The sequence below is a fragment of the Lissotriton vulgaris genome, chromosome 4_1 (assembly GCF_964263255.1).
Source record: "Lissotriton vulgaris chromosome 4_1, aLisVul1.2, whole genome shotgun sequence".
Lineage (NCBI taxonomy): Eukaryota > Metazoa > Chordata > Amphibia > Caudata > Salamandridae > Lissotriton > Lissotriton vulgaris.
Window position 1 is genome coordinate 49,326,521 of NC_141691.1, and position 25,191 is coordinate 49,351,711.

General features: G+C 51.4%; 1 protein-coding gene across 1 annotated transcript in view; it reads left to right on the plus strand.

Moving 5' to 3' along the window:
* The first annotated feature begins 56 nt into the window (after nt 1-56).
* Nucleotides 57-25,191, plus strand: part of NLGN3 (neuroligin 3) — a 150,478-nt gene continuing 125,343 nt past the window's right edge. Inside the window, exons 1-2 of the mRNA XM_086967188.1 lie at nt 57-294; nt 22,136-22,321. Coding sequence (XP_086823314.1) covers nt 57-294; nt 22,136-22,321 — 424 coding nt within the window. The remainder of the gene's footprint in view (nt 295-22,135; nt 22,322-25,191) is intronic.

Consider the following 25,191-nt stretch of genomic DNA (forward strand, 5'->3'; position numbering starts at 1 on the left):
CCATTTCAGGCCCCCAGATTGCCACCTCCTCGACACCAGAACCAACTCATTCCAATATGGCTACCTCATCAGATGCCATAATGGAACGGATATTGCAAGAAATCTCAGCTGTAGGCGGACTGCTGGAGGGCATGAAGACGCCCATCTCTGCTCTTACTGCTTACACCAAATCCATCCACGCGGACATTGCCAGATTGCAGAATCGAATGGATGGTCTAACCCTCCATGTCGCTGCAATGGAGGACCGACTTAATACTATAACGGACAAGGATCAAGAACTTCTCTACCTCCGCAGTAAAGTTGAAGACTTAAAAGACAGGAGCCACTGAGACAACGTCTGCTTCTTCGGATTCCCAGAAAATGTGGAGGGTCCAGATGCCAAATCTTTTCACGGGGCCATTCTCCTAAAAACTCACAGGCCTAACTTTTGATCCACCATTGGAGATGCAGAGAGCTCACCGTATCAGAACATTTCATGGAGGGAAGCCTATGCGCTCACGGAACTCTTATCGCTTGCTTCTTACGACCTAAACAGGCCAGCCAATTGATCACAGCAGCCCGCACCGATTGACAGTACACATTTGAGGGCCACGAGATCTGGATAGCAGCAGATAATCCCAGATAAACTAACGAACGTCGCAAGGCCTTCTCATTACTAGGCCTCTCAAATGGTAGCTAGACATCAAGTATGGATTCTTCAAATCTGCATGACTTCAGATCACCAGAGACTGAGTTTTCAAGGAATTCTTCAACCTGGAGTACCTACACCACTTCCTGGAAGGCCTTACCCCGCAAAACATGCACTATGCTACTTCCATCCAAGAGACAACCCTCCCCTTCCATTGCCAACTCTTCCAACACCCTCTAGCATTCTCCGGCAGGACTACGGAGGATCCCAGAGCCGGGGCAGAGACCCGCACCGATTTGCCCGCTCCCTGGGAGACAGGGCTCAGGGTCTACATGCGGTGGCCGCTCTCACGCAAGATCATGACAGAGACAATTCATGCTCCCTCCTGAAACCTACCCCTAGGAGGTCACACCCTAAAGTTCTGCTGGTTTTCCCTACCTCTGTATCCCCCTACCATTCAGCACCTCCTCTTAACTCCCCTCTGCCTCCCAACCCTTATCCCTACTCCTCCCCCTATCCCACCACATACCCCCTTCCCGTTCCCCCATCTCCCTCGGGCTAGGGCATTATCACCTACCCCCACCTCCCCTCAACCGACACAATTGGCTACTCCCAGTCAACTGCCCAATCTCTCACCCCCTAGAGACTCACCCCGCCCAGCCCTCTCCATGACTACCAGTGCTTCAAACAATACCACCTGCTAGCACTATCCCCCTCCCACCCAACACACCACACCCCACTGACCTCCTCCCCTCTTTAACCGGTTATCGTTGGCTGAGGCACATGGAGCATTACCCGATTCAAATATGCCAGTGAAATGTTGCCCCCACCTATCTCCATTCTCCCACCCTCTCCCCCTATCTTCAGCCTTGTCAGAAAGTCTGTGGCTCCTCGCGTCCCCTATACACTCCCCAGTTTAGGGTACTTGACACCCCCATCTATCATACAATCCCCAAAGGAGGACACGGAGGAACCACCACCTTTGGTGGTCAATACCCTAGACTAGACTTTTACTAGCAGCAAATAATAATGTCAGAACTCAGTTCTGCATTACCAATGTTGATGATGCATGTGGTGTATGATGTGCCCCTTATCCCTTATGGTATGCACCCCTTACCACCCCTCCCGTCCCTCTCCCCGTTTTCTATATCCACCTCTTTTGGTTCCTCTCTTGCAGTTCAGATGTACCTATTATTCCAAAGTACGTAACGAGTGTATAAGGCTGAGCTTTAATCGCACTGTTATGCTCTTCAACAACTTTCAATAAAGAATTACAAAAGAAAAAAAAGATGATCAATGTAAGGTCCTTTCTCTCCAGCACAGGCAGAGCTGGGTGGGGGACTGGAGAGGCTGCAACCCCAATCCCAGGATGCTTGTGTGACAGACCCCGATCCCGGGCTGCTCGTGTGACAGACCCCGATCCCAGGATGCTCGTTTGATAGACCCAGATCCCAGGGTGCTTGTGGACAGGCCCCGATCCCAGGATGCTCGTTTGATAGACCCAGATCCCAGGATGCTTGTGCGACAGACCCTCGATCCCGGCATGCTCATGTGACAGACCCCGATCCCAGGATGCTCGTGTGACAGACCCCGATCCCAGGGTGCTTGTGTGACAGGCCCTTTTCCCAGGATGCTCGTGTGACAGACCCCAATCCCAGGATGCTCGTGCGACAGACCCCGATCCCAGGATGCTCGTTTGATAGACCCAGATCCCAGGATGCTTGTGCGACAGACCCTCGATCCCGGCATGCTCATGTGACAGACCCCGATCCCAGGATTCTCGTGTGACAGACCCCGATCCCAGGGTGCTTGTGTGACAGGCCCTTTTCCCAGGAAGATTGTGTGACAGACCCCGATCCCAGGATGCTCGTGCGACAGGCCCCGATCCCAGGGTGCTTGTGTGACAGGCCCCGATCCCAGGGTGCTTGTGTGACAGGCCCCGATCCCAGGATGCTCGTGTGACAGACCCCAATCCCAGGATGCTCGTGTGACAGACCCCGATCCCAAAATTCTTGTGTGACAAACCCCGATCTATGGATGCTCGTGTGCCAGACCCTGATCTCGGGATGCTCGTGGGACAGACCCCGATCCCGGGATGCTCGTGGGAGAGACCCTGATCCCAGGATGCCCGTGTGCCAGACCCCGATCCCAGGATGCTCGTGCCACAGACCCCGATCCCAGGATACTCATGTGACAGACCCCGATCCCGAAATGCTCGCGTGACAGACCCCGATCCCAGGATGCTCGTGTGACAGACCCCGATCCCAGGATACTCGTTTGACAGACCCCAATCCCAAAATGCTCCCGTGACAGACCCCAATCCCGGGATGTTCGTATGACAGACCCCGATCCCAGGATGGTTGTGAGATAGACCCTCGATCCCGGCATGCTCATGTGACAGACCCCGATCCCGGGATGCTTGTATGACAGACCCCGATCCAAGTGTGCTTGTGTGACAGACCCTGATCCCAGGATGCTCGTGTGATAGGCCCCAATCCCGGAATGCTCCTGGGACAGACCCCAGTCCCAGGAAGCTCGTCTGACAGACCCGGATCCCGGGATACTCGTGTGACAGACCATTATCCCAGGATACTCGTGTGACAGACCCCGATCCTAAGATGCTCGTGTGACAGACCCCGATTTCAGGATGCTTGTGTGACAGACCCCGATCCCGGCATGTTCATGTGACAGACCCCCGATCCCATGCTGCTCGTGTGACGGACCGCGATCCCGGAATGCTCGTGTGACAGACCCCGATCCCAGGATGCTCATGTGACAGACCCCGATCCCAGGATGCTCGTTTGACAGACCCTGATCCCAGGATGCTCGTGTGACAGACCCTGATCCCAGGATGCTCGTTTGACAGATCCTGATCCGAAGATGCTTGTGTGACAGGCCCCAATCCCAGGGTGCTTGTGTGACAGGCCCGATCCCAGGGTGCTCGTGTGACAGACCCTGATCCCAGGATGCTCGTTTGACAGACCCTGATACGAAGATGCTTGTGTGACAGGCCCCAATCCCAGGGTGCTTGTGTGACAGGCCCGATCCCAGGGTGCTTGTGTGACAGGCCCCGATCCCAGGATGCTCGTGTGACAGACCCCGATCCCAGGATGCTCGTTTGACAGACCTCGATCCCAGGATGCTCGTGTGACAGGCCCCAATCCCAGGGTGCTTGTGTGACAGGCCCGATCCCAGGGTGCTTGTGTGACAGGCCCCGATCCCAGGATGCTCGTGTGACAGACCCCGATCCCAGGATGCTTGTTTGACAGACCCTGATCCCAAGATGCTTGTGTGACAGACCCCGATCCCAGGATGCTCGTTTGACAGACCCCGATCCCAGGATGCTCATGTGACAGGCCCCAATCCCAGGGTGCTTGTGTGACAGGCCCGATCCCAGGGTGCTTGTGTGACAGGCCCCGATCCCAGGATGATCGTGTGACAGACCCCGAACCCAGGATGCTCATGTGACATACCCCGATCCCAAAATGCTCATGTGACAAACCCCGATCTATGGATGCTCGTGTGCCAGACCCCGATCCCGGGATGCTCGTGGGACAGACCCCGATCCCGGGATGCTCGTGGGACAGACCCTGATCCCAGGATGCTCTGTGCCAGACCCCGATCCCAAGATACTCGTGTGACAGACCCCGATCCCAGGATACTCGTGTGACCGACCCCAATCCCGAAATGCTCGCGTGACAGACCCCAATCCCGGGATGTCCGTATGACAGACCCCGATCCCAGGATGGTTGTGAGACAGACCCTCGATCCCGGCATGCTCATGTGAAAGACCACGATCCCGGGATGCTTGTATGACAGACCCTGATCCAAGTGTGCTTGTGTGACAGACCCTGATCCCAGGATGCTCGTGTGATAGGCCCCAATCCCGGGATGCTCCTGGGACAGACCCCAGTCCCAGGAAGCTAGTCTGACAGACCCGGATCCCGGGATGCTCGTGTGACCGACCATTATCCCAGGATACTCGTGTGACAGACCGTGATCGTGGAATGCTCGTGTGACAGACCCCGATCCCATGCTGCTCGTGTGACAGACCCCGATCCCAGGATGCTTGTGTGACGGACCCTGATCCCGGCATGTTCATGTGACAGACCACCGATCCCATGCTGCTCGTGTGACAGACCGCGATCCCGGAATGCTCGTGTGACAGACCCTGATCCCAAGATGATTGTGTGACAGACCCCGATCCCAGGATGCTCGTTTGGCAGACCCCGATCCCAGGATGCTTGTGTGACAGACCCCGATCCCAGGATGCTCTGTGACAGACCCCGATCCCAGGATGCTCGTTTGACAGGCCCCGATCCCAGGGTGCTTGTGTGACAGGCCCGATCCCAGGATGCTCTGTGACAGACCCCGATCCCAGGATGCTCTGTGACAGACCCCGATCCCAGGATGCTCGTTTGACAGGCCCCGATCCCAGGGTGCTTGTGTGACAGGCCCCGATCCCAGGATGCTCGTGTGACAGACCCCGATCCCAGGATGCTCGTGTGACAGGCCCGATCCCAGGATGCTCGTGTGACAGACCCCGATCCCAAAATGCTCGTGTGACAAACCCCGGTCTATGGATGCTCCTGTGACAGACCCCGATCCCGAAATGCTCGCGTGACAGACCCCGATCCCAGGATGCTCGTGTGACAGACCCCGATCCCAGGATACTCGTTTGACAGACCCCAATCCCAAAATGCTCCCGTGACAGACCCCAATCCCGGGATGTTCGTATGACAGACCCCGATCCCAGGATGGTTGTGAGATAGACCCTCGATCCCGGCATGCTCATGTGACAGACCCCGATCCCGGGATGCTTGTATGACAGACCCCGATCCAAGTGTGCTTGTGTGACAGACCCTGATCCCAGGATGCTCGTGTGATAGGCCCCAATCCCGGAATGCTCCTGGGACAGACCCCAGTCCCAGGAAGCTCGTCTGACAGACCCGGATCCCGGGATACTCGTGTGACAGACCATTATCCCAGGATACTCGTGTGACAGACCCCGATCCTAAGATGCTCGTGTGACAGACCACGATTTCAGGATGCTTGTGTGACAGACCCCGATCCCGGCATGTTCATGTGACAGACCCCCCGATCCCATGCTGCTCGTGTGACAGACCGCGATCCCGGAATGCTCGTGTGACAGACCCCGATCCCAGGATGCTCATGTGACAGACCCCGATCCCAGGATGCTCGTTTGACAGACCCTGATCCCAGGATGCTCGTGTGACAGACCCTGATCCCAGGATGCTCGTTTGACAGATCCTGATCCGAAGATGCTTGTGTGACAGGCCCCAATCCCAGGGTGCTTGTGTGACAGGCCCGATCCCAGGGTGCTCGTGTGACAGACCCTGATCCCAGGATGCTCGTTTGACAGACCCTGATACGAAGATGCTTGTGTGACAGGCCCCAATCCCAGGGTGCTTGTGTGACAGGCCCGATCCCAGGGTGCTTGTGTGACAGGCCCCGATCCCAGGATGCTCGTGTGACAGACCCCGATCCCAGGATGCTCGTTTGACAGACCTCGATCCCAGGATGCTCGTGTGACAGGCCCCAATCCCAGGGTGCTTGTGTGACAGGCCCGATCCCAGGGTGCTTGTGTGACAGGCCCCGATCCCAGGATGCTCGTGTGACAGACCCCGATCCCAGGATGCTTGTTTGACAGACCCTGATCCCAAGATGCTTGTGTGACAGACCCCGATCCCAGGATGCTCGTTTGACAGACCCCGATCCCAGGATGCTCATGTGACAGGCCCCAATCCCAGGGTGCTTGTGTGACAGGCCCGATCCCAGGGTGCTTGTGTGACAGGCCCCGATCCCAGGATGATCGTGTGACAGACCCCGAACCCAGGATGCTCATGTGACATACCACGATCCCAAAATGCTCATGTGACAAACCCCGATCTATGGATGCTCGTGTGCCAGACCCCGATCCCGGGATGCTCGTGGGACAGACCCCGATCCCGGGATGCTCGTGGGACAGACCCTGATCCCAGGATGCTCTGTGCCAGACCCCGATCCCAAGATACTCGTGTGACAGACCCCGATCCCAGGATACTAGTGTGACCGACCCCAATCCCGAAATGCTCGCGTGACAGACCCCAATCCCGGGATGTCCGTATGACAGACCCCGATCCCAGGATGGTTGTGAGACAGACCCTCGATCCCGGCATGCTCATGTGAAAGACCACGATCCCGGGATGCTTGTATGACAGACCCTGATCCAAGTGTGCTTGTGTGACAGACCCTGATCCCAGGATGCTCGTGTGATAGGCCCCAATCCCGGGATGCTCCTGGGACAGACCCCAGTCCCAGGAAGCTAGTCTGACAGACCCGGATCCCGGGATGCTCGTGTGACCGACCATTATTCCAGGATACTCGTGTGACAGACCGTGATCGTGGAATGCTCGTGTGACAGACCCCGATCCCATGCTGCTCGTGTGACAGACCCCGATCCCAGGATGCTTGTGTGACGGACCCTGATCCCGGCATGTTCATGTGACAGACCACCGATCCCATGCTGCTCGTGTGACAGACCGCGATCCCGGAATGCTCGTGTGACAGACCCTGATCCCAAGATGCTTGTGTGACAGACCCCGATCCCAGGATGCTCGTTTGGCAGACCCCGATCCCAGGATGCTTGTGTGACAGACCCCGATCCCAGGATGCTCTGTGACAGACCCCGATCCCAGGATGCACGTTTGACAGGCCCCGATCCCAGGGTGCTTGTGTGACAGGCCCGATCCCAGGATGCTCTGTGACAGACCCCGATCCCAGGATGCTCTGTGACAGACCCCGATCCCAGGATGCTCGTTTGACAGGCCCCGATCCCAGGGTGCTTGTGTGACAGGCCCCGATCCCAGGATGCTCGTGTGACAGACCCCGATCCCAGGATGCTCGTGTGACAGGCCCGATCCCAGGATGCTCGTGTGACAGACCCCGATCCCAAAATGCTCGTGTGACAAACCCCGATCTATGGATGCTCCTGTGACAGACCCCAATCCCAAGATGCTCGTGTGACAGACCCTGATCCCAGGATGCTCCTGTGACAGACCCCGATCCCAGTATACTCGTGTGACAGACCCGATCCCGGAATGCTGGCGTGACAGACCCCGATCCCGGGATGTTCATATGACAGACCCCGATCCCAGGATGGTTGTGAGACAGACCCTCGATCCCGGCATGCTCATGTGACAGACCCCGATCACGGGATTCTTGTATGACAGACCCGGATCCAAGTGTGCTTGTGTGACAGACCCTGATTCCAGGATGCTCGTGTGATAGGCCCCAATCCCGGGATGCTCCTGGGACAGACCCCAGTCAGCTCGTCTGACAGACCCGGATCCCGGGATGCTCGTGTGACAGACCATTATCCAAGGATACTCGTGTGACAGACCGTGATCGCAGAATGCTCGTGTGACAGACCCCGATCCTAAGATGCTCGTGTGACAGACTCCGATCCCAGGATGCTTGTGTGACAGACCCAGATCCCGGCATGTTCATGTGACAGACCCCCGATCCCATGCTGCACGTGTGACAGACCGCGATCCCGGAATGCTCGTGTGACAGACCCCGATCCCGGGATGCTTGTGTGACAGAAACGGATCCAGGGATGCTTGTGTGCGAGACCCCGATCCCAGGATACTCGTGTGACAGACCCCGATCCCAGGATGCTCATGTGACAGTCCCAATCCCAAGATGCTCGTGGGACAGACCCCGATCCTAAGATGCTTGTGTGACAGACCTCTATCCCAGGATGCTCGTGTGACAGACCGCGATCCCAGGATGCTCATGTGACAGACCGCAGGGCCGATTCACAGAACTAACTTAAGACAAAATCCTAAATTTACTACTTTTGGTATTCACAGAAGGCATTTAGTAGTAGGAAAGTTAGGATTTTGTCTTACGTTTGACTTAAGACAAATTTAAGACAAACTTAAGACAGACTTAAGACAGACTTAAGACAAACTTAAGACAGACTTAAGACAGACTTAAGACAAACTTAATAAAGACTTAAGACAAACTTAAGACAGACTTCAGACAGACTTAAGACAAACTTAAGACAAAATCCTAACTTAAGTCTGTCTTAAGTTTGTCTTAAGTCTGGCTTAAGTTTGTCTTAAGTCAATCCTACCTTTACTTCTAGAAATTGCCTTCTGTGAATACCAAAAGTAGTAAGTTTAGGATTTTGTCTTAAGTTACTTCTGTGAATCGGGCCCCGCGATCCCAAGTTGCTAGTGTGACAGACCCTGAACCTGGGATGATCGTGTAATAGACCCCGATCCCAGGATGCTCGTGTTACAGACCCTGATCCCAGGATACACGTGTTACAGACCCCGGTCCCAGGATGCTTGAGTGACCGGCACTGATCCCAGGATGCTCCTGTGACAGATTCGATCCCAGGATGCTTGTGTGACAGACCCCAATCCCAAGATGCTCGTCTGACAGACCCCAATCCCAGGATGCTCGTGTGACTGACCCCAATCCCAGGATGCTCTTGGGACAGACCCCGATCCCAGGATGCTCATGTGACAGACCCTGAGGGTGCTCGTGTGACTGACCCCGATCCCAGGATGGTCGTGTGACAGACCCCGTTCCCAGGATGCTCGTGTGACAGATCCCGATCCCAGGATACTCATCCGACAGACCCTGATCCCAGGATGCTCCTGTTGTATTGACACTTTTTACTCTGATAAGAGTAGTTCAGGAAATGAGGTGAGGTCCAGCTGGATTTCGGATCCGTCAGCTTTTATTGAGCCAGAACCGGGAATAGGGTTGGTCCTAGTGAAATATAATACATTTGTCTTGGTGAAAATTACCAACACTGGGCCACATTGAGCAGCCCGGCACCTTGCCTCTTTTCCGTTCTGAGCAACCTACAGGGGCTCAGAGAGGTTTGTTATTTCGATTCCAGCAAGACCCAAACAAAGGCCTGATTTAAAGGGGTATCAGCCCTCCTTCTGTTCAAGTATCATCCTGTCTGGGAATTATCTGAAGCCTCACACCTAGATCCCAATGCAATGGAGGGAAACAAAGGCACTTGACTGACTGGAGAAGTGTGGCTCAATGGTTAGAGCGGCAGACCTTGATGCAGAGCGCTGGCCAGGGACCAGGGTTCGATTCCCGCCTCGGCGGGATCGGGCTTAAATTCCTCTGACCGGATATTCTCGCCTCTGTGCCGAATCTAAGCATGGGCCCCACGCTGCAACTCTGGGCAATAGCTTGCTTAGTCTCCACAACGGCCCCCGATACACAAGGGATGCCTGGTTTCACCATGGGATGCCCAGGAGTGGACACCTCACAAGGAAAAGCCAGGAGGGGTTCCCTTGTGGTAGGAGTACAAGCGCCGGGATGCTTACGGGTTACTGTTCGTGCTATACAAATACAACACATTTACACACACACACATTTACTGTCACCATAGATCCGCCACTTCTGATGCCAGATCCCATACTCAAATGGTGCCATGAACTTCCACCCAGACTTGCGATCCTTGATGATTATATGATGTGAAGTAGTGTGGCTCACTGGTTAGAGGCGGCAGACCCGAGAGCAGAGGACGGCCCGGGACCAGGGTTCGATTCCCGGCGCGGCAGGTTTCTGGACCAGGGTCAGCGGACTCGATAATTCTCTCGCCTCGGTGCCCACTCTGATCAGCGATCACACTCGGCAACTCTGGGCATTAGCTTGCCTCATCTTCACTAACTGCCCCACCAGACCGCCGGGGATGCCTGGTCTCACCCTGGAGATACCCATTAAGGGACCATCTCTCAGGGAAGCCAGGAAGGGTTTCGCAGCGGTCGAAGCGCCTTCGGACCCTCCGGGTAAGTAGTGCGTTATATAAATGCCTATACATGATCACCGGGTAGGAGTGATCGGGCCCTAGCTCTCTGGGTGTGGGTGGCAAGTGCATTGCGTCGCTTGCATCGTGCTTGGGTCCCTTGAATATCGTGAGGTGGTGGTGTCCACACTGAGCACATGAAGATCATATCTCGGTAGGTTCCGTTGAACATCAGAGTACAGGGTGCTTGTTGGGTTGGGCAATGGAGATGATTGTAGATGGCGTTCTGGGTTTGCTTGTTCAGCGTTGATCATTTGAAGTGATTTGCTCATTGTGCGCATAAACCTTTCAATGTCATCATTAGCTTGTGGCCATGTGGGAGAGATGCACTGTTGATGTATTCGAATGTCTATTGAGGAAGTCCCCGAATTCTGCTCCATGAAAAGGGGGGTCCGTTGTCACTATTGATCTCAGCAGGTAGACTAAAAATGACAAATACCTTCTCGAGGACTGAGCCGACATGGACAAAAGCTCTAAGATTGGATATTTCGAATATGCATCCACCAGGATCAATGTGCTTCGTCCATCAGGGAAGCTCCTGAATTCTATGCTGAGCTTGGCCCAAGGTGTCACACACGGCTCTTCAGTAAATACTGGCGCTGGCCTCTCAGGCACACCCGTCAGTTGGCATACTGGGCATTTGCGAACGAGGTCTTCGGTCATCTGTTCTAACCCAGGAAACCATACCTTCTCCTGCATCCTTGTTTTTATCTTTGTGGCACCTTGGTGGCCCCCATGCACCAGCAGCATGACGTGGTGCCTCAATGCCATTGAGATCACAATACGAGACGAGTCTGTCCGGGGTCCATCTCTCTTTCTTCACCTGGCCAGTCATTGGCATCCTGAAGGAAATCCCCCCATGTGCAACTCAGCACTGCTGTTCATACTCGAATGATGACGGAGTCCGTATCGACGGCTTCCTTTAAGTCCTCCAGCTGTAGAGCTCGGGGGCAGGTGGCATCTGAAATCATTCTGATGCTGTCCTCCACTTTGTTGTGGCCTAAATGGGGTGTTGGGCGGAACCGGGTAGCGAGGGGGTTCTTTGATCCTGCGCCAGTAGCGTTTAGTGGTGCCTCAATGCCATTGGGATCACAATGTGAGACCCGTGTAGGAGGAGTCCGTCCAGCACTCGCCACATCCCCGTCACTTGCTCAGTCAAATCTCGCCATGTGCCACTCTGCAATGCTGTTCGCACTCGAATGATGATAGAGTCCATCTTGGCTGCTTCCTTGATGTCCTCCAGCCGTAGAGAGTGGGAGCAGGCTTAACTGAAACCATCCTGATGTAGTCCTCCACTTTGTCAGGCCTCCCGGGGTGTTGAACAGCACTAGTTTGTGAGACAGTAAGTCAGTGGCGTCCTTTGATCCTAGACGGTAGGTGACCTCCATCTGGTAGTGCTGCAGTTGGATGGCCCACCTCTCGATCTGTGGGCGTGGATGAGGAGCTGACCCTCGAAGAGGGGGACGAGGGGCTAGTGATCCTTGATGACTTTGAAGGGTTGGCCACAATATGTACAGGTGGAAGTGCCCGCAGGCCTATTTGATCACGAGGGCTTCCCACTCAATTTGGGCATGGCACTTCACCGTTGGCATCATTGCCTTGCTAGCGAACCCCAATGCGGCCCATCGACCCGGCTCTTGCTCCTGAGCCAGCAGGACTCCCAGTCCCACAGGGCGAGTGTCGACCAATAGTTCGGTATGCTTGTCTGGGTCGAAGTAGATGAGTGTGGTGTTGTCAAGAAGGGCGCCCTTGATTTTTTGGAATGCTCCTTCTTTCCGGTGGCTCCATGTCCATTTTGCGTCTGCCTTTGTGAGGGACCTCAGGGGTTCATTGAGGGCCGTCAAGTCCCGGATGAACCTCCCGCAGTATGTGGCCATTTCTAAGAAGCTTCTCACTTCTGATACAGTGGTGGGTGCTGGTGCTTGCTTGATCGTTTGTGACTTGCAAGTGTCGACTTATATCCCATTTTGGTTAAAGACAGATCCAAAGAATTTGATAGATGGCTGGAAGAAAGAGCACTTGTCTTTGTGCCGCTTCACTCTGTGTTCTTTGATACGCTTGAGGGTGGTTTTCCGTGATGTTCGGCAGCTGTGGGCGAGTGGATCAGTATGTCATGTCATGTCATGACTGAAATTCAAGATATCTGGCTAGCCGGACAGAGTCTCCCTTATTGCATTCTGAAATACTTCAGCAGCTGATGAGGTGCCCAAGTTCAGGCGCTTGTATCTGTGCAGTCCAAGGTGGGTTCTGAACGTAGTGATGTACCGACTTTCCTCTGCCTGTAGCAACTGGTGGTACATGGCACTAAGGTCAAGCTTTGAAAACCAGTGGGAACCATTGACGTCCGCTACTATCGTATGTATGGTGGGGTGATATGTGGCGGGTCTACCCCAGTTGCTTGGATTTTTCTGCAATCACCATTGTCCTGCCCTCGTCGCCAGTGTGGTGTTGGGGGTGCGATGGCCTAACACTACTCCCCTGTGTGTAGGTCCCACTTCCGGGTCCCTCAATAGACCACTACTCGCTCAAAGTATCTGTGTCCGAGTGTTCATAGCGGTCTACTTCCATTTATTTAAAGCCTCTGGCCATGCCGGGCCAGAAGATGGGGTGTATGTACATCCAGGTCTGCGGATAGCTGGACCGCTAACGTGCTACACCTGGGTCACCCGGGACCTGCAGGTGGTAGGTTGCACCTGGAGTGAAATTCAGCAGCTTGTAATGAAGGTGCGTGTAGTAGGCTGCCCCGATGGGAGACAGAGTACCCACACAGAAAGCATGTCATATCTGTGCCGTACAGCAGGCGCCCTGGGGAGGTGTTGAGGCCTGCCTGTCGGATCATTAATGTACATATGTTAAACAGACCTGGGCTCCTGCGGCCCTGCTCGCTCCTCGCTGCTGTGTAAAGGCTCCCGGCCGCCTGCGCTTTATCTTAACATTCATTACAAGGTTCTTGTGATTTCTCAGACATGCCTGGAGCTAGTAAAATGCAGGGCTAAGATCTGGGGGCTGAAAAACCACCCCTACCACCTAGAAGCCCCATCACGTGCACGAGTGCTTTCAATCTGCAGAAACAACGTAGCACGCACGTTCACCCGGGGCTGGGGAAGGGCGTCTCCTGACGCTTCTGTTGTAATAGTACATTTTATAAACCACACCAGGGCTATAAATGGGGTGGGTCCTGCCTGGTCTCAGACCAGGGTCTCAGAACCTCCACTCTAGAATGGCACCTAGCATCAAAATCCCAAGATACAAGAAAAAAACATGGGTAGCACATCTTTCTCTGTTCAAGCAGGCAGAATATGGAACTCTTTACCCCCAACATAAGATCCACCTACAACCACCTTATCTTCAGAAAACTAATCAAGAATTGGCTCTTCCCCACATGAGCCACATACGCAAACAGAAATATATCTTCTAGCTCAACTCTCGGACTCATCACAAACCTCTTTCTACTTCCCTTTCCAATGCACTCCCCTAGTGCCCACCCTATACTTCTATCAATCTATCCACTACCTCCACTCTCTCATTCATCCCAAACCCCATACCACTTCTATGATTCCCAAAATAGCCCTTTCTAGACTCTCCTTTAGTGTACCCCTCCTTGCACCTCCTGACACCTCTTTTACTATACTGATCCCCCAAAACAAGCCTTTCTAAACTCGTCTCCCTGTCTCTTCCCCTCCAAACCCCTTTTTACTCACCCCAACCTTCCCACTACTGCTGTGACCTAGGGATAAAAGGCTCGGGAAAAAAGGCTAGAGCCTTTGCTCTTCTATTCCTTCATTATCCTTTTCATTCAAAATAACAGACTAACATGTCGACTTCTCGAATTTCATATTTCACCATACTAATTTACCACAAATTCTTTATGGGTTCTAGAGCAGCGTGCTACTCGCTGAAAAAACTATTTGACGCCTCGCCAGGGGTAGTAAGTGCTATATAAATGCAATTACAATACAATACAATTACAACTGCTTTTTAAATGGGCCCCCATAATTTGAAGTGACTCGCCTCCAGGTGCCCGAGTGAGTTGAAGTTGTGGTGTGCACCCGGGGGAGCTCTGGAGCTCAGGTTAGTCTGGACTCCTTTCACTTAGTGACTGTCAGTTGCTCATAAATATTTTCAGACTTGCTGCACATTCAATCCTTGGCCTCTTTGCACAGCGTGATGGCCACGCCCATGCCAATTCTAGTGGTGATTCTATGACAACGTTTTTGAAGGAGAAGCCCAGATGTTGAAACATGGACAGTGCCAAGTGGAAAGAAACTAGTGCTTGGAGGCGAGTGGGTGGGTTGTTTGTGTGGAAGGTGAAGGGTAAGAGATGAAAATTAAGAAAAACAAAGGGAGAAATATCATGCTAAAACGGAAACTGCTCATGTGAAATATGCTGATGGGGATTTTCCCTTTTACAAACCTATTAATGTTTAATTCAAGGTCCCATATTTTCACAACTGAAACACTTTTAATTGTAATTACACACTAAAAAATCATTGTTGTTACTCATTTATTTGATACTGCTAGCTAGCACAGGCAAAGCCAATAAGTCTTAGTTGTTTTAGGTGTCGACCCCTTCTTGCGTAAGATTTCTCGAATCAATAATAAAACTCACAGGGTTACCCGAGGACTGGTCAGAGCTTGGGTTTACGTGTTTAAACTATGTCCTAAATCACATAGATCACCCTTGAATGAAAGGACTCCTACTTATGCTACTGAGGCCACGTGCACGACCCCCGAGCACTACCCTAAAACCTAAAACACTACACATACACCACAACACTACCCTAAAACACTACCCCCAGCACAACCGTTCCCCAACCCTCAGTCCGGTCCCCACACTCCATCACTACCCTGCACGATCCCCCAGCACCACCCTAAACCCTAAAACACTACCCTACACTACACAAACACCACATTAGTATAATAAATAAGGCACGGATCTACCATTCAGCATGCGCCTTGAATAGTGTGATACTAGTAGTCTGGGTAAAGTCCAGTAGTATTCAAAATGTTTGTATTCACTAAATGGTCTGAATTGTAAATGAAGAGTATGCGATTACAAATAAGTATGTGCTTAGTATTCTGTTAGTATTCAACAAGTACCACCCACATATCAGTAGTGTTCATGCACTAGCCTCCCCAAAAGAAACGCTATTGAATACTAAAAATGGCATAAAATAGTCTTCGAATGCTATAAAAAGACAGGTTAACCACTAAATGTGATATTCAACTTCGGTAAGGGGCATTGATAGAGCGCGCAGGTCACCCGGCTCACCGAATTTCTTTCCACGCACTGGGCCCTGGCGTGTAAAATGTTTATTCAATTTCAATAATAACGTTTTTTACTGGGGTGAACCAGGTGATTTCCAAATACGCGCTCTTATGAGTAATCGATTGGGTGACTCTTACACCACTTACTATTCATGTACCTGACTTACCACAGGCACATTACTCCTGACGGATCAGGAGCTAGCAGTGGACAGGTGATAAGGGTTTCCTAAAAGGGAGAAATTCTACTTTACACATATAGGGCCCGATGTAGGTCGGTCGGTAACGGCCGAAAATCGGTATTTTCGGCCGTTACCGATCGGTATACATGATTTGACATGTAGGTGCACTATTTTACCGAATCGGTAACTTTACCGAATCGGTAAAGTTACCGATTCTGTAAAATACAGAATCGGTAACTTTACCGATTCGGTAAAGTTACCGATTCGGTAAAATACCGATTCGGTAATTTTACCGATTCGGAGCCACCCATATGTAGGTGGGACTCTTCAGAGTCCCAGGAGCCTTAACGAATCGGTATTTTACCATCAAATCCTATTTGATGGTAAAATAACGATTCCGGTGTGCATGCACATGTGTGCATGCACACCTATGCCATGTGACAGGCAGACCTGCCCTTAGGGCAGGTATGCCTGCCACATGGCACCCGTGCCTGTTTTGGGGGTGCCAGAGGGTGTCAAAGTGACACCCCCTGCACCCTTGAGAAATTCGGTATTTACCGATTCGGTAAATACCGAATCGGTAATGTCCATTCATTCCTATGGGCTTCAAAGCCCATAGGAATGAATGGGCATTACCGATTCGGTATTTACCGAATCGGTAAATACCGAATTCATCCGATTCGGTATTCCAGCACATCTGGAATACCTACATATCGGACCCATTGATTTACCGATTTTAAATTACCGAATCGGTAAAATTCGGTAATTTAAAATCGGTAAATCAATTTTACCTACATCGGGGCCTTAATACCTTTAATATCCCTTTCATGTATAATGACCACAGACACCTTGATGGTTTTAAGGGTTTTATATAGTATAAGTTTAAAATGAAAATGCCATTACAAGGAGGCAAATGCAAAGCAATACATCAATGATTAAAATCAGAACCAGGATATAACTATGAATAAGTGTGAGTATCATAGAGTAAAAGTGAACACTATAGGGCATGAATCATAATAAACATATTAACTAATATGTTTTAACTAGGGCAAAGACGTGAGGAGGCCCTAAGGTGTGACCTTATAATTTTATACTAATTCCTAAACCTTATGCTATCTTCACTAACTTCATGGCAACCATACTAAGGGAAAGGGAATAAGTGGAACAATCTAGATAAACAGTCGGGTTTAACAATGTCCTATAGGAAGGGTAAAAGTGGAACATTCACTAATAATCAATTGCATGAAATTACATTCAAAGGAGATATGGAGAATATCACAGGCAAGATTTGCTTTAATTAGAAGAGGAAAATTAAGGGTATAGTATAGACAGACACCTATGCCAATATTTACCTAAGTGAGAATGAGGACTAACCCTGGCCACGGGTCAGTTGGGAAAGAACGGGATAAGGACCCTCAAGGATTCAGGAATACCAGAAGGTGAGCAAGTACAGCTCATGGACAGTCAGGACAGGATACCCCTCAGGTCTGGGTCAGGACTGGGTTCACCAAGGCACGACCAACCCCTCACAGCTTCGGATGCAACGCCGGCGTTACCCCCTCTTCTGCACGGAATCCGCCAATAACCCCGATTGGGTTTTCGAATCTCCCAGCAAAGTGCTTCGCTTAGCACTTAGGACTAATTTCCACCCCTTGGAGTTTGTGGAAAGTTTCAGGCAGAATGCTCCGCAGCACTCTGTATCAGGCACCTATGGAGTTCGTAGGGTCAGTGACAGGTCTGCTACTCGGACAAGTCGGACAACTTCTCTAAGCTATGCTAGGCTATTTATACAGTTTTAAGTCCCCAAGACCACCCATAAATGTTGCAAAATGACAAAGTCCCATCTTCTGATTGGTCAAGGGAGGTGGTTTAAGACATTTGTCACCACCTATACTTCTATTACGTATTTCACGTGACATTACCCTCCCCCAAGCATCTGGGTTCCCAGGCATACGTGTGGGAAAGTACAATAGTAAAGTAAAAGTTTGCAACATTGTTGCACATTCAGAGTAAAAATAGCAAGTCTTCAAGGGCGAAGGTGCGCTTGGAAAGGACAGTCCCATTTTCAATGGCCAACTGGCCAGGTTCCATTGCTGCACGTCCCAGTTCTCAGGTCACGTGAGTGGGGTAACGTCAGCTTCAATATGGTTCCCATCCCTACTTCCAGGCCCTCATTTACGCGGTACATGAAAAGTAAGCGAAAACAAATTAATAACACAGAATAAAATGAATACACTGTACACCATGACCAACTACTCTTAATCCCTTATTTTAAAATACTTATAGCATTAAGAGTTAGTGTAGAAAAGATGCATGTACAAAAGCGGCTTAAGATAGCATGAAGCATGATTAGAGACAAGCGGCCATTTTAGCAACAATGCGCATGAGCGAACTTTTCCCTCCAGATTGCAAGTGCGTCACCTCACATGGGTATGCCCGACGCATGCGCAGACTGGATTTCTGCAAAGCGGCCATTTTATTAATGTGCAAGCGTGATTATGATGAAAAAAACACATAGGCAAGCCTCCTAGGGACACCCGTGTGTTGGGGAAATACAATTAAAATGACAAACAATCGGAGTTAGTACAGTTATGATTTAGGCGAGGTTCATGAAAGAGAGCAAGTCGCGTTACGTGCGAATCCTTGCTCCATCAGCATCCCTATAGAGCCCGCCGCCCCCCACAGGTCCGTTTGATCCCATTTAAGACACCGAGGAGCGCTGTCGCCCCTTGGGTTCTGCTCTCCAACTGGCAAGTGAATGTTCTCCTCATTCTTATTGACTTAAATAACAATGACTCGAATTTCCTCTTAGTTGTTTTTTGTTCAGTCTTCGGAACCCTCTGGTTGAAGTGTGATGGATTAGGCTAAGAATTGTGGCTAATTATGACTTTAAGTGCACTTTTGTCATATCAGGATTCAAGTCTCACTCTTTATAAAAAAACATTTTGACCTTGGTATCCGAGCAGGACCTTGCCTCCTTTTTCTTAATATTTCATTTGAATTGTAGTTTCTTTAGTTGCGAACATGAGACCTGCTTCTGCGGTGTGGCTGCATCCCTGTCCAGGCCCCACGTGGCAGTTTCTGTGCAGTGGGCGGGGTTCTGATTCCCTGCCTCTGTTCGACGAAGGGCTCCTTAACACGTGGGACAGGTCTGTGACGTGTTGGGGTACAGTCGGAATGGGGTGTCATAGGGGGTTCTGATTCCCCGTCTCTGTTCGACGAAGGGCTCCTTAACACGTGGGACAGGTCTGTGACGTGTTGGGGTACAGTCACATGGAATATGACTGGGGGTTTCTGATTTCCTGTCTCTGTTGGTCAAAGAGTTCCTGAACACGGGGGACCAGTCTGTGACGTGTTGGGGTACAGTCGGAATGGTGTTTCAAAGGGGGTTTCTGGTTTCCTTCTCCATTGATCGCAGCTTTCCTAAGAATGTGGGACCAGTCTGTGGTGTGTTGGGGTACAGTCAGAATGAGGTGTCACAGGGGTTCGGGTTTCCTGCCTCTGTTGGTTGCAGGGTTCCTCAACATGTGGGACCTGTTTGCTACATGTTGGGGTACAGTCGGAATGGGGTGTCACAGGGGTTTCTGTGATGTGTTGGGATACAGTCGGAATGGGGTGTCATAGGGGTTTCTGTGATGTGTTGGGGTACAGTCGGAATGGGGTGTCATAGGGGTTTCTGTTATGTGTTGGGGTACAGTCGGAAGTGGGTGTCACAGGGGGTTTCGGATTTCCTGTCTGTGTTGGTTGAAGGGATCCTGAAAGCTTGTCTGCAATATTTTGGGGTACAGTCAGAATGAGGTGTCACAGGGGTTCTGGTTTCCTGTCTCTGTTGGTTGCAGGGTTCCTTAACATGAGGGACCTGTTTGCTACATGTTGGGGTACAGTCGGAATGGGGTGCCACAGGGGATTTCTGTGATGTGTTGGGGTACAGTTGGAAGGGGGGGTCATAGGGTTTTCTGTGACGTGTTGGGGTACAGTCAGAATGGGATGTCACAGGAGTTTTTGATTTCCTGTCTCTGTTGGTGGAAGGGTTCTTGAGCACTTGGGACAAGTCTGTGATGTGTCGCACGTTTCCTAAACATGTAGGATCAGCCTGTGACGTGTTGGGGTACAAGCAGAATGGGGTGTCACAGGGTTTTCTAATTTTGTATCTCTGAGGGTTGAAGTGTTCCTAAACGCAGTGGACCAGTCTGCGAGGTGTTGGGGTACAGTTGGAATGGGGTATGATATGAGGTTTCTGCGACATGTTGGAGTATAGTTGGAATGGGGTGTCACAGGGAATTTCTGTGATGTGTTGGGATACAGTCGGAATGGGGTGTCATAGTTTTTTTTGTGATATGTTGGGGTACTGTCGGAATGGGGTGTCCCATGGGGTTTCTCATTTCCTGTCCTTGTTGGTTGCAGGTTTCCTGGGCACTGGAAACCTGGCTGAGACAGGTTGGGGTACAGTCTGAATCAGGTGTCACAGGGGTTCTGATTTCATGTCTCTGTCAATTGCACGGTTCCTGAACATGTTGGACCTGTTTGAGACATGTTGGGGTACAGTCGGAATGTGGTTTCACAGGTGTTTCTGTGATGTGTTGGGGTACAGACAGAATGGAGTGTGACAGGGGGTTTTCTGATTTCCTGTCTCTGTGTTGAGGTACAATCAGAATGGGGTGTCACAGGGGTTTCTGATTTCCTGTCTCTGTGTTGGGGTACAGTCGGAATGGGATGTCACAGGGGGTTTCTGATTTCCTGTCTCTGTGTTGGGGTACAATCAGAATGGGATGTCACAGGGGGTTTCTTATTTCCTGTCTCTGTGTTGGGGTACAGTCGGAATGGGGTGTCACAGGGGGTTTCTGATTTCCTGTCTCTGTGTTGGGGTACAGTCGGAATGGGGCGCGGTTGGAGCTGATCTGGAGAGATGCCTAGACTCTAGCACCAGTGGGTTAATTACTACTAAAAGAATAAATTACTTTAACCAAATTAGTGCCTCCTCCCGCTCTTTACAAGCGTCACAGGGGGTTTCTGATTTACTGTCTCTGTATTGAGGTACAATCAAAATGGGGCGTCACAGGGGGTTTCTGATTTCCTGTCTCTGTGTTGGGGTACAATCAGAATGGGATGTCACAGGGGGTTTCTGATTTCCTATCTCTGTGTTGGGGTACAGTCGGAATGGGGTGCCACAGGGGGTTTCTGATTTCCTGTCTCTGTGTTGGGGTATAGTGAAATGGGATGTCACAGGGGGTTTCTGATTTCCTGTCTCTGTGTTGGGGTTCAGTCGGAATGGGGTGTCACAGGGGGTTTCTGATTTCCTGTCTCTGTGTTGGGGTATAGTGAAATGGGATGTCAAAGGGGGTTTCTGATTTCCTGTCTCTGTGTTGGGGTACAATCGGAATTGGGTGTCACAGGGGGTTTCTGATTTCCTGTCTCTGTGTTGGGGTACAGTCGGAATGGGGTGTCACAGGGGGTTTCTGATTTCCTATCTCTGTGTTGGGGTACAGTCGGAATGGGGTGTCACAGGGGGTTTCTGATTTCCTGTCTCTGTGTTGGGGTATAGTGAAATGGGGTGTCACAGGGTGTTTCAGATTTCCTATCTCTGTTGGTTGCACGGTTGCTGAACATGTGGGACAAGTCTGTGATCTATTGGGGTACAGTTGGAATGGGGTGTCACAGGGTGTTTCAGATTTTCTATCTCTGTTGGTTGCACGGTTCCTGAACATGTGGGACAAGTCTGTGATCTATTGGGGTACAGTTGGAATGGGGTGTCACAGGAATTTCTAATTTTCTGTTTCTGCTGAGTCTGTGATGTTTTGGGGGTACAGTCAGAGTGGGGTGTCACAGAGGGTTTCTGATTTCTTGTCTTTCGTGGTAGAAGGGTTCCTGAACACTTGTGACTAGTCTGCGATGCGTTGAGGTACAGTCAGAATGGGGTGTCACAGGGGATTTCTGTGATGTGTTGGGGTACACTACAGACGGAATTGGGTGTCACAGGGATTTCTGTGATGTGTTGGGGTACAGTCAAAATGAGGTGTCAAAGTAGGTTTCTTATTTTCTGTCTGTGTTGGGGTACAGTCAGTCAGAATGGGGTGTCACTGGGTGTTTTTTATCTCCTGTTTCTGTTGGTCAAAGGGTTTCTGAACATGTGGGACAATTCTACAATATGTTGGGGTACAGTCGGAATGGGGCGTCACAGGGGGGTTTCTGATCTCCTGTCTCTGTTGGTTGCAGGGTTCCTGAGCACCGGAGACCAGGCTGCTAAGGGGAATTATGGCCTGCTGGACCAGATCCAGGCCCTCCGATGGATCAGCGAGAACATCGCCTTCTTTGGGGGAGACCCCCTGCGTATCACGGTCTTCGGGTCCGGCATCGGGGCTTCCTGCGTCAGCCTGCTCACGTTGTCGCACCACTCTGAAGGTAGGTCCCTGGGGGACACTGTAACACTGGACTTGCACTGATCCCAGAGCTGTGCTGCTGGAAGGGGAAACTGGAGGGGCTGAGAAATACTAGCAATGGACAGCACCTACTCTGGAGACTTGGTCATGGGCAGAAGGGAGAACATAATGCCACTTGGGGTTGTGGCAGGACTTTGGGCCTCTGTGCCAGGTACCTGGCAGGATGCCTGGATGAATCACGCTTCTAACCTTTCAACTTACCACCACCACCATGTTAACAGCAGGCACTCTTCAGCAAGGTAGCTGTGCATGTTTAGAATCAGACTAGCACTTCTCGCCACTACTGCAATACCTTTTATAAACACTTCTTAAATGAAGGTGCACCAGCCGTGCAACCTTTAATGCACTTTACCACCACTGCTCTGCATCTTGGCTGTTCTTTATAAAACTGTAAAAACAATCACACTGTGTATGTTAGGTTATCTGATGAAATAAGACAAACCGATCGCATGTATCTGAATTCTGTCCTAGATTCTCATTAGTTTGTGCATCTGATGGAAAAGAAATGTCTTTAGGGCAAGAACCCTCACTCGCCCGAGGGTGACACGCTTCATCGTTGGGTTCCCTCCTCACACCCGGACTGCAAGGTCCATGGTGTGGGTCATAACTCCCCAAAAGGGAGGAGCCGAGATATTTTACAAAGATGAGCAATGAGAAGGAGTTATTGTGGGGTGGATAGAACTATATCAAAGGGTCCGAGTAGGCTTTATTCAGTGGGTCTCCGGGATAGAGTTTTAAAAGAGGACTAGGGATCAAACAAATATATCCCTATCAAGGGTCAACACCTTTCTGCCCATAAATGGTCCACACTGAAAGGCACACAATTCACACACAAAGTGTTTTTTTCGGCCTTTTGTAGTTATTTGTAGGCCTGGGTGGTAAATTCCGTTCCACTCGCGGAATTTGCAGAATTTGGGTAATTTTGCGTTCCGCGGAGAACGCGGAATTGCCAAAAATTCTGCGATTCGCGGCTTTGCGCAATTTTCTGCTTGTTCGCGCTTTCAAAATGCATGTTCGCAAGATATTTCTCCCCGAGCACGCAAACAGCGTTCGTGAACAGGAAAAAAGCATTGCGAATAGGCGGAACAAGCAATTGCTGGATATTGGGATCCAGTGCTTGGTTGCACCCTAGGCTGTGTCTTCCCTTTCGTTATTGAAGTGCTGCCCATTCCCCAAGCACTTTGTTTCTGGGATGTCCTCAGTCGTCCATTTCTCCTCCTCAGCAGAATGAACAGCAGAGCGAGAAGAGTGTTTTTCTTCTGTGGACCTAGAGTGGCAGTCTTGGTTTCATCCTGTCCTTCCTTGTTTCCCATCCGCAGTGCCGGGCAGCAGTGAACCCACCTTTTGGTGTCTTGGTCAAGAAAAACACCCAGGTTATATGGATCTTAAAGATGGGTAGAAGGGGGCACTATGTCACAGGGCGAGGTCTGCCTTCTCTGCAGTCACCACATATTAACCGGTCTCAGGATCTCTGTCCTGCAGCTTCTGCAGGATGAGCTGAGGGCCCTTGGAGTTCCAGGAGCCACTGAATACTCTGGGGCAGTCTGAAGGGCCCAGTGGGACAAGAGCCCTGTGGTTTTCTAGCCCAGAGGAGCCTCGCTTCCCTTGAGTTGGTTGAAGCCCAGTCATGCAAAGTCACATCTCACAGTTCTTGCAGCGAGGTGTCACTTATGAGGAGAGGCGTGATGGTCCAGTGAGTGGGCAGGATCCCTGGAACAACTGTAGGCTCATGGGCAGCCCTTGTCCAATCCACTCCTTGCTGGAGGATGGGAGGTCTGGCAAAGAAGAGTCTGGTAATCAGTAGGCAGCCCTGGCCTGGGGGTAGCAGGCTGGCCCCCTGGTGGGTCCAAGAGTGGACTGGACCGAGAGGGCGTGGCCAGCACTTGTCCAATGGGTAGCAGCATGGACAGAGGGCCAGTGGGTGCAAGACAGAACTTGTCCCTCTGGCACCGTGCACGGGTAGGCCAAAAAGCTCCTGACTGGGTCCGAAGCATGAAGGGCCCCCTCCGTGAACTTTGCAGGGGAGCCCCCTCGAGTTTCGTTATGCCATTGGTCCAAGGGAGGACTAGATTGAGAGCTTGGGGGCAACACTGGTCCTGTGGCATGTTGAACAGAGGACCAGAAGTTCTACAGGAGGACAAGACCGAGAGAGCTGTGGGCAGCAGTGGTCCAGGGATTGGCAGGGTGGAGAAGGACCAGTAGGCTGCCCCAGTGATGGGACATGGCTACCCTAGTGCCACAGGGTTCAAGGGAAGCAACTAGTCACAGCTCGTGCAATGAGTGTCCGGGGGGCTGGCTAGGGCACAGGAGGTCTGGCAGGGACTGGGAGGTCTGGCAGGTGCCCACGAGGTCTAACAGGACCGCAGGAGGTCTGGCAAGGACCCATGAGGTCTAGCAGGGGCCCAGGGAGTCTGGCAGGAGCCCAGGAGGTCTGACAGGAGCCAAGGAGGTCTGGCAGGTGTGGAGTATACGATGAAGACTCGTAGAGGCCAAGGGCCACACCTCAAAGTTCTCACGGACATGCGGCTACGTGGTAGAGGCCTAAGAATGACTGACGCAGTGAGGCTGTGAGGAACGTAAAACAAGCTGTAGTCATCAGGGGTCCCTCTAGAGACCACACCTGACAACGGACATCTTTATTCAATCGGTCCCACATAGTGTGGGAGAAACCAAACACATATGGGCCCGCAGGGACTCATACACTAAAACGCAGGTTCACCAGGGACACAATGGTGTAAGCCAGACGCTCCACTTGCATCACTGGGGCCACTCTACAAACTAACCAAAACATAGGAGTCCATATAAAACATGAAGAGAAACAAACCACAACTG